This window comes from Rattus norvegicus, chromosome 11 (genome assembly GCF_036323735.1).
Source record: "Rattus norvegicus strain BN/NHsdMcwi chromosome 11, GRCr8, whole genome shotgun sequence".
In the NCBI taxonomy this organism is placed as follows: domain Eukaryota; kingdom Metazoa; phylum Chordata; class Mammalia; order Rodentia; family Muridae; genus Rattus; species Rattus norvegicus.
Genome location: NC_086029.1, coordinates 85,002,037 through 85,018,024, shown reverse-complemented (window position 1 = coordinate 85,018,024; position 15,988 = coordinate 85,002,037). Strand labels below are relative to the sequence as shown.

At 41.0% G+C, this 15,988-nt stretch overlaps 1 protein-coding gene across 2 annotated transcripts in view; it reads right to left on the bottom strand.

Moving 5' to 3' along the window:
• Atp13a5 (ATPase 13A5) overlaps nt 1-15,988 on the bottom strand; it is a 139,402-nt gene that overhangs the window by 2,573 nt on the left and 120,841 nt on the right. For both annotated transcript variants that reach the window (XM_039088300.2, NM_001191657.1), the window contains exons 26-29: nt 15,250-15,424; nt 12,214-12,416; nt 2,767-2,855; nt 40-120 (exon numbers count right to left, since the gene is read on the bottom strand). In XM_039088300.2, the coding sequence (XP_038944228.1) occupies nt 40-120; nt 2,767-2,855; nt 12,214-12,416; nt 15,250-15,424 (548 nt within the window). The remainder of the gene's footprint in view (nt 1-39; nt 121-2,766; nt 2,856-12,213; nt 12,417-15,249; nt 15,425-15,988) is intronic.

Sequence of the window (15,988 nt, the reverse complement as noted above, 5' to 3'; positions counted from 1 at the left end):
TATCTACTTAAAGAAAATTATAGGAGCCATATACTTTACCTCTACAAAGAATGCCACACAGAACTGGACAAAGGCTGCCACCAGAATTGAAATTCTCCATGATGTTGTGGTTGGGATGAACTGTTGAAAAAACAACTAGCATCATTATAGGTTGCACGCTTTACATTTTGAAAAAAGTTCCCATTTGTTATTTTTTTTAGAATTTCTATATTTACAATAATCCGGAGGTTGGAGGATAGGCACTGATTTCTCTACTTTGCTCTTAGGAAAGCTGAAGGTTGGCCTGCCTTATCCATGGACTAACTCAAAGCCAGAATCTAAATTCAAATGGACCCTTCCTGGCCTGTGCTGCCTCTGGTAGCCTGATGGGCGGATGGTAATTGTTAGGTGTGTTAATAGAACACCATGAGAGTGCAGCAGAGGACATTTGGAACTCAACATGACCTTCTTCACTCATACTTGGAAACACAGGGAAAAGGATATAAAATTGAACCATTCTTCTGCAATTCTTACAGATTCCTCCTGTCCTAAAGAAAAACCTACTTGGAATCCATTGCTTTTTTTTTTCCTCCAGCAAAATTAACTTCTGGGTAAAAAAAACCATAGGTCATGGCAAAAGACAAAGGTTGTTTTACTAAGAATGATGTTTTGAACAAATGTTATTAGCCTCAAACATCTCCATGCAAGTCTAACAACCTGTACAAAGACTATAAGGGTCACACACATACCACTAAGCATGTCTGTTTGCTAGATGTGAGAGCTACACCCACAGTGACTGGAGAGCTATACAGCTCCATTTCTACCCTACAGAAAGTTTGATTGAAGGTGTAGGAATCTGAAGTTTATAAGCACAGCAACCTCCAACCCGCAGTGTCTGACTCAGTGGTTCTCAACCTGTGGGTCACAACCCTTTTGGGATACATATCAGATTTCCTGAATGTCAGATAATAGTAGCAAAATTACAGGTATGAAGTAGCAACAAAATAATTTTAAGCTTGTGGGTCACCACAATGTTAGAAACTGTATTAAAGGGTTGAAGCATTAAGATTAGGAACCACTGCTCTGGCCTGAAATACTCATCCATGTCCTAGGATGGGCTGTTTCAAGGCACTACGTGGTCTTCTGTTTGCCCTGAGCAGAGACAGCCTCCTCTATCTGGGCTTTGACAGGCACATATTGGCTTTGGAGAAATTGGGTCATACTCTGGTCCACTTAGATCTCAGTGCCACTGCCACCTTAGTGAGGAAAGCACTTCTCTATCTCCAGCTTGGGAATGCTCACAGTTTGGAATTATTCACCTGTACAGTAGACTTTCTTCACTTCTGAACTACTCAGCCCAGCATCATGCTTAGCGCTTCTGTTCCTCAACCAAGCACGTTCTGAAGCTATGTATAGACGTCAGAATTTTCATTTCCTAACCATCTCTCCATTCCCTTGCTTTCCTGCCCTTGTTTAATTAATCTGTTTGAAATGTCCTTCCAAAGATCATTGAGTGTTTCCCCCTGTTATTTTGGCAGGAAGTACAAAGCTTGTTGGCTGCCTTGGATGGCGCCTGCCTCCTCTAGTCTTCTCTGTTCTTCACACTCCGTTGCACAGCACCTACCTCTGTTTTAAAGACTCCTCTACCTGCTCAGTAACGCAAGCCTTCTTTGATTTTCATCCCTGCCACCCCATGTTCTCTACATTGCCAGGAACAAAGACACTCTTTGAAATTCAAAAAGCCCTCTAGCCTTTCTCCTGATGCCGAAGAAGTTCTGCCCATTAGAAACAGCCTGGCCTGGCTAGATCTCAACTGACAGGACCTAGACCCTCACTAACCCATGTCCCTTCCAAAAGGTCCTTGTGGAAGTCACAGTAACAATAAGAATTCCTTACTCTGTTTTTTAAGATATATATATATATATATATATATATATATATATTTTTTTTTTTTTGGAGCTGAGGACTGAACCCAGGGCCTTGAGCTTGCTAGGCAAGAGCTCTACCACTGAGCAAAATCCTCAACCCCTAAGCTATATTTTTTTAATACCCTTCAAGCATGGGTTGAAGCCAAATTACATCTCAGTGAAGAATGGCTAATCTTCAACTCAGAGTTGTAGGCTTACAGCAAGATACTCCTTTCCTTTCTAGACATTTCCCACAAGACTTGCCCAAGGATAGCTTCAAAAACTTCCTAATGAACTTACATTCAAACTAGTGTGACCAAACGATGGCCACTCAGATAAGACTCACTGTGGGCAATTCCTGGTATTAATAAGACTTGCCCAACCCATTTCTTTTGTGATTACATTGAAAAGGATTTTTTTTTACTGGTGTGTGTGTGTGTGTGTGTGTGTGTGTGTGTGTGTGTGTGTGTGTTTTGCAGAAGCATACATTCCACAAAACACATGTAGATGTCACAGGACAATTTATGGGAGTTACCCCTCTCCTTCTACCATAAAGGTCCCGTCCCAGGGACTGAACTCTGATCATCAGGCTTGGGAACAGGCACATTTACCCACTGTGTGGTAACAGGCACATTTACCCACTGTGTCTTTTCCCTGGCCTTAAACAAAATTTTAGGTGTGAACAGTATAAACATGCTAAAAAGGACAACACCATTAATTTGGAAGTATATGTGGGATGGAGAAATATTTTCTAAAAAATAAAAGTCCATGGTGTTTTGTGGGTTAGAGAGCATAGAGTCACGGTAGACTTACAGACTGCAGTCCAAGCGTAGCCTTGGCACATCTGAGTCATGACAGATGCACACCGTGCAACACTTACCTCCATTCTACGGTATATATCTTGAAAATCAGAAAACAGAATGAAAACAGTGAGGCCCACAGCAGATGTCAGCAGAAGCGAGAATAAATCTGAAGAAACACCAAACATTATTTTCAGGTGCTAAGAGAATACTTCAGAGAACTTGGCACACGCTAGCAATTAGTTCATGTTATGTAAACGCTTAACAAATCTTCAGATGTTTTGATAGATCATCATATGTTTTAAAATATGTCCTAATGTTTGCACGATAAAGGTGTTATTATATTTTTAAAAAAATATGGAATTGAGTATGTTATAGAAACTTTCATAAGGGAATTATCCTTACGGAGAGTATCTGAGTGGAGACACCCTGCCATGACTAGCCCATCTGAATGGTTTCCAGAGAAGCCCTACACATGATCACCATCACCTAGTGAGACACATATGTAGGGGGAGCATCCAGACTTGAGAGCATCTGAGTCTTCTGTTCCAGAAGGAGGTACAGTCAGAGCTGTGGCTGACACTCAGAGCTTTCCAGGGTTAGGTCTATCAGCCTTTCTCAACTCTCTGCTTACATTCTGTCCCCTATCCTGGCTTCCTTGCTCTTCCTCATTAAGTGCCCTGTATAGACACTATTCCTTCTGTTATGGTACATTTCATATTTCCCTCCCAACTTTATGAGCCCAATTCAAGTACCACTTTTCTTCAAACTCACAAATCCTCCTTTACAAAGTTTATTCTGATACGTATGATCTCCATTGACCTATCAACCGAGCTCGGGAGTGACCATTTCTGGGGCTCTGGAACGCTGACTTAGGAGGTTAAGTTACAAATGATAAATATGCAAAGCTACTGGGTTCCTCCCTTCCCCGATCCCCAGCTGCTTGACTTTTAGGACATAAATATCCCAGGATGAATTATGTCAAAATCTGATCTTAACCACCAAAAGCCCACCTGCCTCTGTGTCTGTCCAGCCATCAGCAGATAGCACCTCTGAAAATATTTTGGATTGGAATGTCACCACAAGCCCCAATCACCCCAAGTCTTCACCATAGTGTTACCATGATAGAGAAATTATTTCTGAAGACACCAGAATTGTTGTCAGCTCTAAGCACCAGTAACCACCCTAGCATTTCCCCACCCAGTCCCAAAAGAATGACCACACTTGATTAGAAAGTATGAGGCAGAGGTGGTGGGAAGAGGGAGAGAGAGGGGGGAGGAGAGGAGAGCTCGAAAATACAGCAGTATGCCCATAGTGGTGGTACAAAGATCCCAAGAGACAGCAAGGTGGTTTTTGTATTGTGCCTGGTGTAGAATCACTGGGACTCAAAAGTTGGTAAGGAAAGGCAACTTAGGCTAGTCCTACTAAAAGCGTGGTCCTTGTTAGCAACTGGCTGAGTCTTGTGCATTCAGTGCATCCTTGGGTTAGTGATGTGCAAAGTAGGCCCTCTCCCTTGCTTCAGTTTTTGGTAAAAATATTCAATAGGGAAATGTGTCTATCTTCCTGGGTTAGCTGCTATTGATAAACCTGAAAGAATGGGACCCTCTGGATGTAAGTACTTTAAGAAGCAAATATCAACAAACCACTCTAGCTTGCTTTCAAATAAGAAATGGTTGGTAATACGCTTGTTAGTTTACAGGAGAAAAATGTGTACTTTCTCTGTATCTTGTCCTCATAAAGTTGAACTTCTCTCGAACTCTGATAAGAAAAACAAGATTTTTTTGCTATTTTAAGATCAAATCAGTTATATCATGTATTTTAGTACTGTCAAAGACTTCTGACATAACTCAGAAGTCTATATAATAGTCTATATAATACTATTATAATATATAATAGTATGTGCACTGGGACAGGAGAGATGGTTCAGGGTTTGACAGTGTATATCACTCTTAAAAAGGACCTAAGTTTGGTTCCCAGCACCGGCACAGGGTGGCTCACTACTGCCTGTAACATCAACTCCTGGAGACTCAATGGCCTTTTCTGGACCCTTTTGGGCACCTTCATTCACAAGTACATATACTTTGCCACAACATATATGCATAAATTAAAACTAAATAAATTAAACATTGTGTACATTAGAATATTTGATCATAAAATATTTCCTATTTGGAGTTATTAGTGACGTCAGTAATGTGGCTCAGCAGGGAGAGGCATTTGCCACTGTCCTGGCTAATTTTACACCAACTTGACACAAGCTAGAGTCTTCTGAAAGGCAAGAACCTCAGTTGAGGAAATGCAGCTGTAAGATTCAGCTGTAGGGTATTTTCTTAGTGATTGATGGAGGGCCCCGCCCATTGTGGGTGGTGCCATTTCTGGCCCTGGGCTGATGGTCTTGAGTTCAGATTGGGAACTAAGCCAGTCAGCAGCAGCCTCCACAGCTTCCGCTTCCACTTTCGCCTCCGGGATCCTTCCTTCAACGATGGACTACAATGTGGAAGTGTAGGCCTGACCCTTTTCTCCCCGGTTTGCTTTTGTTCATGGTGTTTCATCCCAGTGATAGAAACCAGCCACCAAAGTTGATGACTTGAGTTTGATTCCCTGGGATCCACTCGCTCCTTCCCACAGGTTGCTGTCCTCCGCCTGCACATGTGCACTATGGCGCGTACACGACACCCCCCAACTGGATAGAATTGCTAGATGTGTCTGTCATGGGATGTCAGCTTTCCTTTAAGCTTCAAGTCCTCATGCTGTAACTCATCTATTTCTAATTCAGTCAGCCGCGTGAAAGTCCCCTGTATTTACTACTGAAGTACCAGGTACTGAGAAAATCCTCTTTAAGAAATACATTTAATTTGGAAATAAGGACTCTAAGAAATAGCTTTAAACTATAGAGCAGGATCTTAATTCGTTTTGACAATAGTCAAGGGTACTTTCAAACACTGCTTCAAAACTGAGAAAAAAGGAGGAACTCAGACATTGACAGAAAATATAAGATCAGAGGAAGCACGATCTCAGATCCTTTGAGAAGACAGCTATGCCAAAAAGGCTCAAGAACAAAGAGAATTTGAGTAACATAATTGGATGAGACTGCTTTAGCAATAATTGCGCGTTTATAACAGAAACAGGAGCATAGCATATGAACACTGAAGCAATTTCCCCAAAGCAGGAGTCAGAGGCTAGGCCGTCTAGTCACAACTATCAAAATAGACATCTGTGACAGTGTTTAACTGAACCCCTCCCCTGTATACAAAAAAATAAACTTATTAAAGTCTACTGGATCCAAAGGGAAGCCAAATATATGTTTATGAACCATTAAAAGAAACATGGGAAAGAAAATGAAAGCAAAATATGACCGGCTATCTCAATAAGTAAAACTCACTGTTTTGAAAATTATTAGGTCAAAGAAGAAATGAGGTCAAAGTTGCTGGTGCACTTCTGGTCTTATAGAGAAACGTACATGAACCTCGAAGTCAACTCAAAACAGATCTAAGGAAAAAACAAGCCTTAAAAAATGAGAAAATAAAAAACAATACAGAACTAAAAATCCAAGAGCTATTTTGTTGTTAACCAACAAAACAAGGCAAAACAAAATAATGCATTTAAAGCACAAACAAGAAAAAACAACAGTCTTGCAATTTGGACCTGTAATGTCCAAAAGCTCAGCTGTGGGGGACGTGGTCTCCTGTGGGCGTGGTCTCCCGTGGGCGTGGTCTCTGGTGCAGCCCAGAGGGAGCACCTTCATGAGGTGCATAGATAGCCAGGGCATTAACCTAATCAACAAATTACCCTGCTGATAGGCTCACAGTATAATGAGCTATTGTGAGGAGGTAGAAATTTGGTGAGAACTAGTCACAGTTAGTGAAAACGCAGCCATAGTTAGTAGGACCATATACTTGAAGGGTATATTTTGCCCTGGGTTCTCTCTCTCTCCCCATCATTCCCTTTCTCAAGCACAGCTCCCCCACCCCGCTCCTCTCCTCCACCCCCTGCTTGTCCACTCTCTTTTGCATCCTGGCCTACAGAACATGAGCAACTTTGCTCCACCATGTGTCCTCTGTCCTTCTCTCTCTCCCACTCAGGTCCCAGACACAATCGAGTCCCTTAACAATGGCTGATACCTCTGAGATTATGAACCAGCATGAGGCTTTCCTGTCTGGAAATTTCCCCCCTACCCAGGCATTTTGTCACAGCGAATGAAAGTTGGTTAAGACAGATTTAAGAATAATCAAGATAATGATAATTCGATAGTGAGAGTCACAGAAAGTACTTAAAACTTTAAAGAAATTCTACCCCAAACTCTATGATAAAGTTTAATAATATAAATAAAATGGTATTGTAAGGGTAAAATTAAGTTATTTAAAACAGTATAACCTGAATCAAACCTTAAAACACTGTTTCCAAGGAAGGATTTAGAGCCAAGTAATTCACTGCTATCTTTTTGTAAGTTGTCAAGGAACAAACAATTCCTATTAAAATCTTTATCGAGGAAAGAAAAGTCAATTTTTAAGTCTAAAACTGAAACCTAACAAAAATCTACAAAAAACAAAACAAAACAAAACAAAACAAAAAACCCTGAAAAATACAGCGTGAAATGTAGGTCTTCAAAACACTACAAAATTCAATTCAGTACAAGTTTTAAATACTCCAAGTAATTAGGATATTCTCAAATATATGACAATGACAAATATTAATTTAACACATCTGTAGCATTGGATAATAGAATAAAAAGTGTATTGATTTGGTAGATGATGGTATGAAAGCGTCTGTTGAAATCTGTCTCCTACACTGGGTTTGAAAATCTCTCTTCATTAATTCGAACAAGGGCGAATTCGAACAATTTCTTTACATAATAGAAACTTTCCATGACCATTTCACCAACAGCCAAAAGCGCATGTAAAAACAATCTAAGTGAAAATTTCTACAAGCGTTATCGAGTTGTATGTCTATCTACTAGTTTGATATTATCTAACAGTGTCCTCAATTCTGCGTTTCATTCATTAGAAAGCATAGGGAGATACTCGGTTATTTAAAAAGGAGAAGGAATATTTCTGTTCGCAATTCATTATGATTAAATGAATCACTTTTTCTAAAGCACCCAAGGCTCAATGGATTAATGGCAAAGGTCAGGAAGGCTTATGGGTAGAAACTGAAAGTGACTGTATATCCTTCACATGTCACAATGACATTCTGACATTCGCTTATAAACACAAGAGGAAAAGGCCATTCATAAGACAGACAGAAAAGCACATATGATTAGGCTCTTAAATGTACAAATAGAGATGGTAGAGAAAACTACAGATATTAGTGGATAAGTAAAAGAAATGTGACCCGAGGCGGGGTGTGGTGTATTTTGCTTATGAAGTATCCCCCATTGGCTCACGCATCTGAACTCTTGGTGCAGCTAGGGGCCACTACTTTAGAAGGTTGCAGAGCCACTGGGAGGGGGGAGCACTATGAGATGAAGTGGGTCAGTAGGGCAGGCCTTGAGATACGGCTACGGTGCTGGCCCACTCCTCGTCAACTTGACTTCCTGCCTGTGATCACAGCGCGGCCAGCCATTTCATGTTCCTGTTATCGTGTCTTCCTTGCCACGATGAACTCTGCCACTGCACACAGTTAAGACAAATAGCCCCTTCCTCTATCAGGCTGCCGCTAGTCCAACCTTGGTCACAAAAAAATAGCAAAAAAACTGTGGACTGCTCCTGCGTGGGAAGATTGAACTAGGTCATTCGGTAAATTCTTCCCAAAGTATCAATATCCCAGGTGAGAAACTTTGAAGCTGGACAATTCTACAATTCATCTGGATGAAAAACATGAAATGAGATGGTGTAAAATATGAAGGGGGGGCGGTATACCACCGACATGCTGCATATTAAGTAAACCAGGAGCCTATAATTTCTAAAGTGCCATTGCACGTAGCATCCATGGGATAGAATAGAGTGGCAGCAGACCAACTCTACACAAATATATAATATATGAGGGCGACACAGACTTACAGTGTTTACCACAAATTATCTATAATGAAACTATAACTTACATGAACATAGATATGATGAAGCTAGTGTTATTCTCAGTGGGGGAGTGAGTGAATGAAAGGAATATGAGATATTCAGTAGTGCAAAAATATGCTAGCAACATTGATTAATTGGGCAAACTAACGACCCACACAGTAAACATACCAGGTTGTATTAAATTTTAAAAAGCATTAAAACATTTTAAAAATGAATAAGTGTAATCTCTTCTGTTTTGTAATTAGAAAAAAAAACCCTTCTGTGCATAAAGGCAATGAGAAAAAATAACTACAAAGGAATAAACGGCTAACACAGATAAATAAGGAGAGTAGCAGAAATTGAATATGAGAATAGATTAAAACATATGCAGACAAGTCATAGATGACATGGTTAATAATACAGATCCATATTTCTCTTCACTGAAGATAAAAATGCAAATTAAAATGAAATGAACACCCTGCTTTAGAAGCTCTAGGCAGATCAGCAAAATTTTGTTTTCAGTACAGCACTTCCATATCTCTTACCAGCTCTACTGCTATGAAAGGACCCTCTAAAAAGCAACTGATACCAATGAAAATTACTACAAATACTCTGGAAATCAATTTAAATCCTATCCCAAAAGCTGAAACATTTCACCAAATAATTGAACCTGTTGTCCTTAAGGAAATCGGAGTCCAGTTGAAATGATTTATAGTTCTGGTTTGCTTCAAATTTCCCCATGACCTGGAACTCCCATGCTCCTGCCTCCGCCTCCTGAGTGCCAGGACTGGAAGCATGAGACCCCGCTCCTGGTTTCATGTGGTTTGGGGATTAAACTCGGGGTTTGGTGCATGCGAGGCAAGCATTCTAGGAACTAAGCTGCATCCCATGCCGCATGAGTAGCTTTGACATGGAGCTATGTATAATGCTGACACAGCAAAGGCAGCTGTGTGGTAGACAAGATGCCCACACATCTCGATTTCCTACGGTTCTGCTTGAACTGGCATAATTACTAAAAGCATCTACTTCTACTCACAGAAGTGTGGAAGGACCCAATCCGGTTTGCTCCTTTTCCTGCCAGAGGTCTTGATTGTGGCTACAAACGTTTTGGGGGTTTTGCTTTGGGTTTGGCTTTATTCTAGGTAGAGAAATGGATTGGAGAAGTACGGCGCTTTTGAAAGCATCTTTTACAAATGTGGGAACACTGCTATGTGTTGCACTAGACCCTTTACATACAATGCTTTGCTTAACTCTCACCGCAGGACTAGGGGGTCATATAATAAAACTCCCATTCCACAGATGAGACAATAGGGGCATAAAAGACTTAATGTAGCTGTCCCAGCATTATGAAGATAAGAGGTAAACTTGTCAGTTCCTTAAAAGCTATCTCAACATAAAACCTGACACACTGAATCTAACAGAAGAAAAAGTGAGACATAACCTTGAAGGCTTTGGTACAGGAGACAATTTCCTGAAGGAAACACCAATGGCTCAGGCTCTAAGATCAACAATTGATAAACGGGACCTCATGAAACTGAAAAGCTTCTGTAAGGCAAAGGACACTGTCAATAAGACAAAACGGCATTCTACAGATTGGGAAAGAATCTTCACTAATGTTACATCTGATAGAGGGCTAATATCCAAAATATATAAAGAACTCAAGAAGTTACACTGTATCAACCCAAATAGCCCAATTAAATAAAAATGGGGTAAGAGCTAAACAGAGAATTCTCAACAGAGGAGCATCGAATGGCAGAGAAGCACTTAAAGAAATGTTCAACATCCTTAGTCATCAGGGAAATGCAAATCAAAATGACCCTGAGATTCAACCTTGCACCAGTCAGAATGGCTAAGATCAAAACTTTAAGGGGCAGCACATGCTAGCAAGGATGTAAAGAAAGAGAAACACTCCTCCATTGTTGGTGGGATTGCAAACTGGTACAACCACTCTGATATCAATATGGAGGTTTCTCAGAAAATTGGAAATAGTTCTACCTAAAGATGCAGTTATATTGCTCCTGGGCATATACCCAAGAGATGGTCCACCATATCACAAGAATATGTTCCCCACTATGTTCAGAGCAGCCTTATTTATAATAGTCAGAAACTGGAGCAACCCAGATGTCCCTTAACCAAAGAATGGATACAGAAAATGTGACTTATTTACACAATGAAATACTATTCAGCTATTTAAAACAAGGACACCATGAATTTTGCAGGAAAATGGATGGAACTAGAGAATATCATCCTGAGTGAGGTAACCCAGACCTTAAAGGACATGCATGAAGTGTACTCATTGATACTGGATATTAGTCAAAAAGTACAGAATACATATGATATACTTCATAGACCCTAAGACGTTAAATAAGAAGAAAGACCCAATTAAGGATGCTTCAATCCCACTTAGAAGGGGGAACAAAATAATCACAGGAGGCAGAGGGAGGGAGGAACCAGGGTAGAGAGGGGAAGGGGGAGAAGGGGTTATGGTCAGGTAAGAGTGGGGGCAAACAGGAGAGAAGTCCAGGGGACCAGGAGAATGAATGGAAATACGCTTCTGCCACGTGTGGGAGGTATGGGTGGGGGACCTCTAAAAAGTTCCAGAGATCTTGGATGTGAGAGGCTCTTAGGACTCAATGTGGGTGACCTTAGTCAAAATGTCCAACAGTAGGGAGGTAGAACCTGAAGAGACCACCTCCAGTAGTTAGACAGGGTCCCCAGTGGAAGGATGGTGACACCAACACACCTTCAAAATCTTTACCCAGAATTGTTCCTGCCTGAAAGGTGTACAGGGACAAAAATGGAGCAGAGGCTGAAGGAATGGGTGAGTATCAAACACTGACACGATTACCGATGCTATGTTGTACTTGCAGATAGGAGCCCAGAAGGCTGTCCTCTGAGAGGCTCTACCAGCATCTAACTGAGACAGATGCAGATACTTAAGCCAACCATTAGATTGAGGTCAGGGATTCCTGTGGAAGAGTTAAGGGGAAGGATTGAAGGAGCTGAAGGGAAAGGCAACCCCATAGGAAAACTAACAGTGTCAACTAACCTGGACCCCTGGGAGCTCCCAGAGACTAAGCCACCAACAAAGAACATAAGGGGGCTGGTCTGAGGCTCCTGGCACATATTTAGCAGAGTCCTGCCTTGTTTGGCCTCAGTAGGAGAGGATGTGCCTAATTCTGTAGATACTTGATGCCTCAGGGAAGGTGGATGCCCCAGGGGTTATCCTTTTAGAGGCAAAGGGGAGGGGGACAACATTTGGGATATAAACAAAATAATATATATTTTTTAAATCTCTTGACATATAAGCTTGTGTATGGAATGGCTCTTGATGGCTGTTGATTCATTTAACCATTTAATGACTGTGCATCCTCAAATGAGCAGGTCCCTGCCCTCTGGCTCTCCCATTTAAGACCATTTTATTCAGTTATCATACCAGAGAGCTGCAAACTTTTGTTTGCTGGCGAAACGTGGCTCTGGGAATGGAATGGGAACAGAGAAAGACTCCGAATGGAGACTCAAGCTGAGCACACTTACAGTTGGTGTAGATGGGTTTCCGAAATGGCTTTCCCTTAGAAAAAATAAAAGCTGCTGAGATGCAGTTGAAGGTGACAATGGGCCACAAAGTGGTGCCCTCGAAACTTAGCACCGAAGCAGGAACCAGGGTTGCATTCCCAGTCCAGTTTCGCTCCAAACCCATGTTGGTTGAGAAATTACTTTGGTTGACCAGAAAGCATTCACTGTGGAAGAATTTCCAACATTATGAAATTTTTCTAGGCTATTTTTTAAAAAAAAATCTTTTATTTAGTAGGTGACAAGGTAATTTAATTACTACCAGGTGACCTGTTCCTGCTTTCAACCTGTTCCAGCTGGTGGCTGACAAGACATATCTTGTTTACTTCTTACGGTGACAAAGCAGAAACAAAATTGAGAAGAAATCAAGGCCAGTCCCTGTCTGTCGCCTGTGTAGAGCAGATAATGTGTCTTGAGAAGCCTCGGGTGACAATTTCTATGGAATTCCTGTCAAATCAAATAGTAAATGTATTGCGTGAACAGAATATGTATTTACGTATCTGCATTTTAGTGCATGTGTGTGATTAGGTATCTATGTATGTGTATGCTTATGTGTATGTTTGTGGATGTGGATGTAAATGTGTATAGTAATTATACATATTGTGTGTGTGTGTGTGTGTTTAGGTGTATGTGTGCATGTTTGTGGATATGTGTGTGAATGTGTGTGTGTATACATGTGTGTGCGTATGTGTGTGCCTCTGTGTGTGTGTGTGTGTGCATCTCTCTGTGTATTTAGAGGTATGTGTGTATGTTTGTAGATATAGGTGTGAACATGTGTATGTATGTGTGTGTGTATCACTCTGTGTGTGTGTGTGCGCGTGTGTTCTCTTTCATTTATTGATGTAAGCCTCTTGACTTGTGCCCTGAATTGTATCCCTATTCCACTGTCTCTAAAAGTACTAAGGGATCGTAGTAAAGACCCCATAGCCCTTCTCAGTGGGGGGTATCTGTGACTCTAGTGTACTAACAAGGAAAGCTCCGACTTCTCAGCCTGACTTAGAAGACATTCTGACCTCAACCTACCTTTCTAGTCTTACCTTTTGCCACGTTCCCTACTGATCCTCCCTGTTCTCCTAATGCAATGTCTGCTTTTCCAGAAACACTGCAGACTTTTCGAGTTGGATATGCAGTTCCCGTTAGCTGCACTATTATCTCCTCTTCGACCCTCATCATTTCTAACTTTGCATGAGAATTAGTACCAGTGCCCTCCCTGTTCCTCCTTGATGCACTTAGCTCACTATTTTGGAAATCTTTTGTTGAGATTCTTTTATTTTCGTCTGTGTATTATGAATTTTTCTCTGTGGGTTTTCTGTTAGTTAATTTACAATTTTTGACATTTGCATAGCGGGATCATACAATATTTCCTTAGCAAAATATGTCTTTAAGGTCTAGGCTTTGTCAGTTCTCATTGACCTATTTGCAACGTTCTTTTTTGTAATAATGAAACCTGAAAATTAGTTTTAGTTGGCTTTCTTGTTTAGCTTGAAATTTTAAGTTAATTTTCAACATCTTATACATATAATTTATTTTCCAAATGTGGCATCCAATGCAAGGCTTCTTTTTCCTTTTTGTTTTGAAATAGTGTGCTGGTTAATTGTACATCATCCTGACACAAGCTAAAGTCTTTGAGAAGAGAGAAGTTCAATTGAGAACATGCCTCTCTCAAATTGGCCTGTAGGCAAGTCATGTTCATGATTGGTAATTAATATTCGAGAGTCTAGTCTATTACAGATAGTGTCATCCCTGGGAGGTGTAAGAAAGCTGGCTAACACAGCCATAGGAGCAGGCCAGTAAGCTCCATAGTTTCTGCTGCAGTTCATGCCTCAAGTTCTGGCCATAACTTCTCTCAGCAATAGAGTGTTAGCCTAGAGCTAAAATCAAAAATAAGCCCCCTCATCCCCAAGTTTTCCTTTGCTCATTGTATTATACAAAGTCAGTAGAAACCCTAAAAAGGCAGAAAGTATCTTGTTACGTAGACAAAGTTGGCTTTGAGTTCACGATCTTTCTGCCTGAGATTATAGATGAGCATCACCATGCCCGGCTAGGTTTAATTATTACTACCTTGGGGTCTATGAGATCGATAAATGTGCTTTGTATATATGGTAGATGGTCAGTTTGTTATATAATGTTTGCAAAGAGCCAGATCACGTTCTTGAGATGGATGGATAGGATAGATGGCCTGGATTTCAGAGCTAAACACTAAAATGGAACTCTGTCAACTCACACTGTAGATAAGGAAGGTGAGAGACCGTGTGGTGAAAGTAGTAATGGAAACAGGGCCATCTTGATTTGCTGGCCGTGTCTCTATGCCACCATCCTGTTTTCTCCTATTTTCAACTATAGTTGTTCTTCGCTGTGTGTATTTCCTCCAAATTAGGGGAGCATTTGCTTCTGAAACTGTGCAGGGCCATATATTCCAAGTCATACTTGAATTGCTGACTTTGGAGTCTAAACGAAGTTCTTACACATCACACAGTGGCTCTTTGCTTATGTTTCTGTGTTCTGGGGATCTGATGCCATTAGACTCATAGTAGAGTGTACATGTCCGAGTTCCAAAGGAGAATACTATTTCCTCAGGAAAACTAAAGCTTGAGTTTGTGTATTGCCTGTTATTGCCCATGGCTGTTTCTGTACTACAATGACCTTATTAACTAGTTGTCAATGCTCATAAAGCTAGAGATGTTCTTCTCTCACTTGGGTCATGGAGTGTTTCCCAAGCCCTGGTCTATATAAAATCCATGCCCCAAGGAATGAACACATTCACAGTTAATCAGCTGTAAGATCACCTCATTACCAAGCAAGGTGACATCTTTCCTGTCTGATCCACATGCTCACCTAGCATGCCACCCATTAAGTGTGTTCTGTTCTACCGTTTATGACTTTCAGTATGAAAGCATTTTTTTGTTAGTTAGAATTTAGATTTCCTGTTGGTATCAAGTCAATGTGACTTGGCGTTGCCTATGTTGCTCTCAGAACGGAAACCTACAGAAATCAACTCACCTGTATTTGTAGACCTCACAGTACCAAGGCTGCTGTTTCACAGAGAGAAACGTACACACTAGCACAATGCAGGTGAAACAGGAATTCATGAAGACTGAGAGTAGCAACTGAGGAGAAAGGAGTTGTCCTGCTGGTCTGTATGGAGCCAACTTCGGGTAGGCATGGTTTATGCTCACTGAAAGACAGGAACACGTTTTTCCTTTACAATTTCATGTGTGAGGATAAAACATGAGCTGCATATCACCTTGAGTCTCTGAGGAAGATTCAGCTTGAGAAAACACTAGCTGAAGGTTTATACCTACTCAACCCATTATATAGTTGCATATTCATTTTTACCAACTTTCGTCTCCTCTATCCTTTGGTTACCTTTCAGGAGTAAAATATAACTGGCTGTGCCCCACATGTGGCCCATACATATACAGCCACCCAATTAGATAAGATGGATGAAGCAAAGAAGTGCAGGCCAACAGGAACCGGATATAGATCTCTCCTGAGAGACACAGCCAGAATACAGCAAATACAGAGGCGAATACCAGCAGCAAACCACTGAACTGAGAGCGGGACCCCTGTTGAAGGAATCAGAGAAAGGACTAGAAGAGCTTGAAGGGGCTCGAGACCCCATATGTACAACAATGTCAAGCAACCAGAGCTTCCAGGGACTAAGCCACTACCTAAAGACTATACATGGACTGACCCTGGGCTCTGACCTCATAGGTAGCAATGAATATCCTAGTAAGAG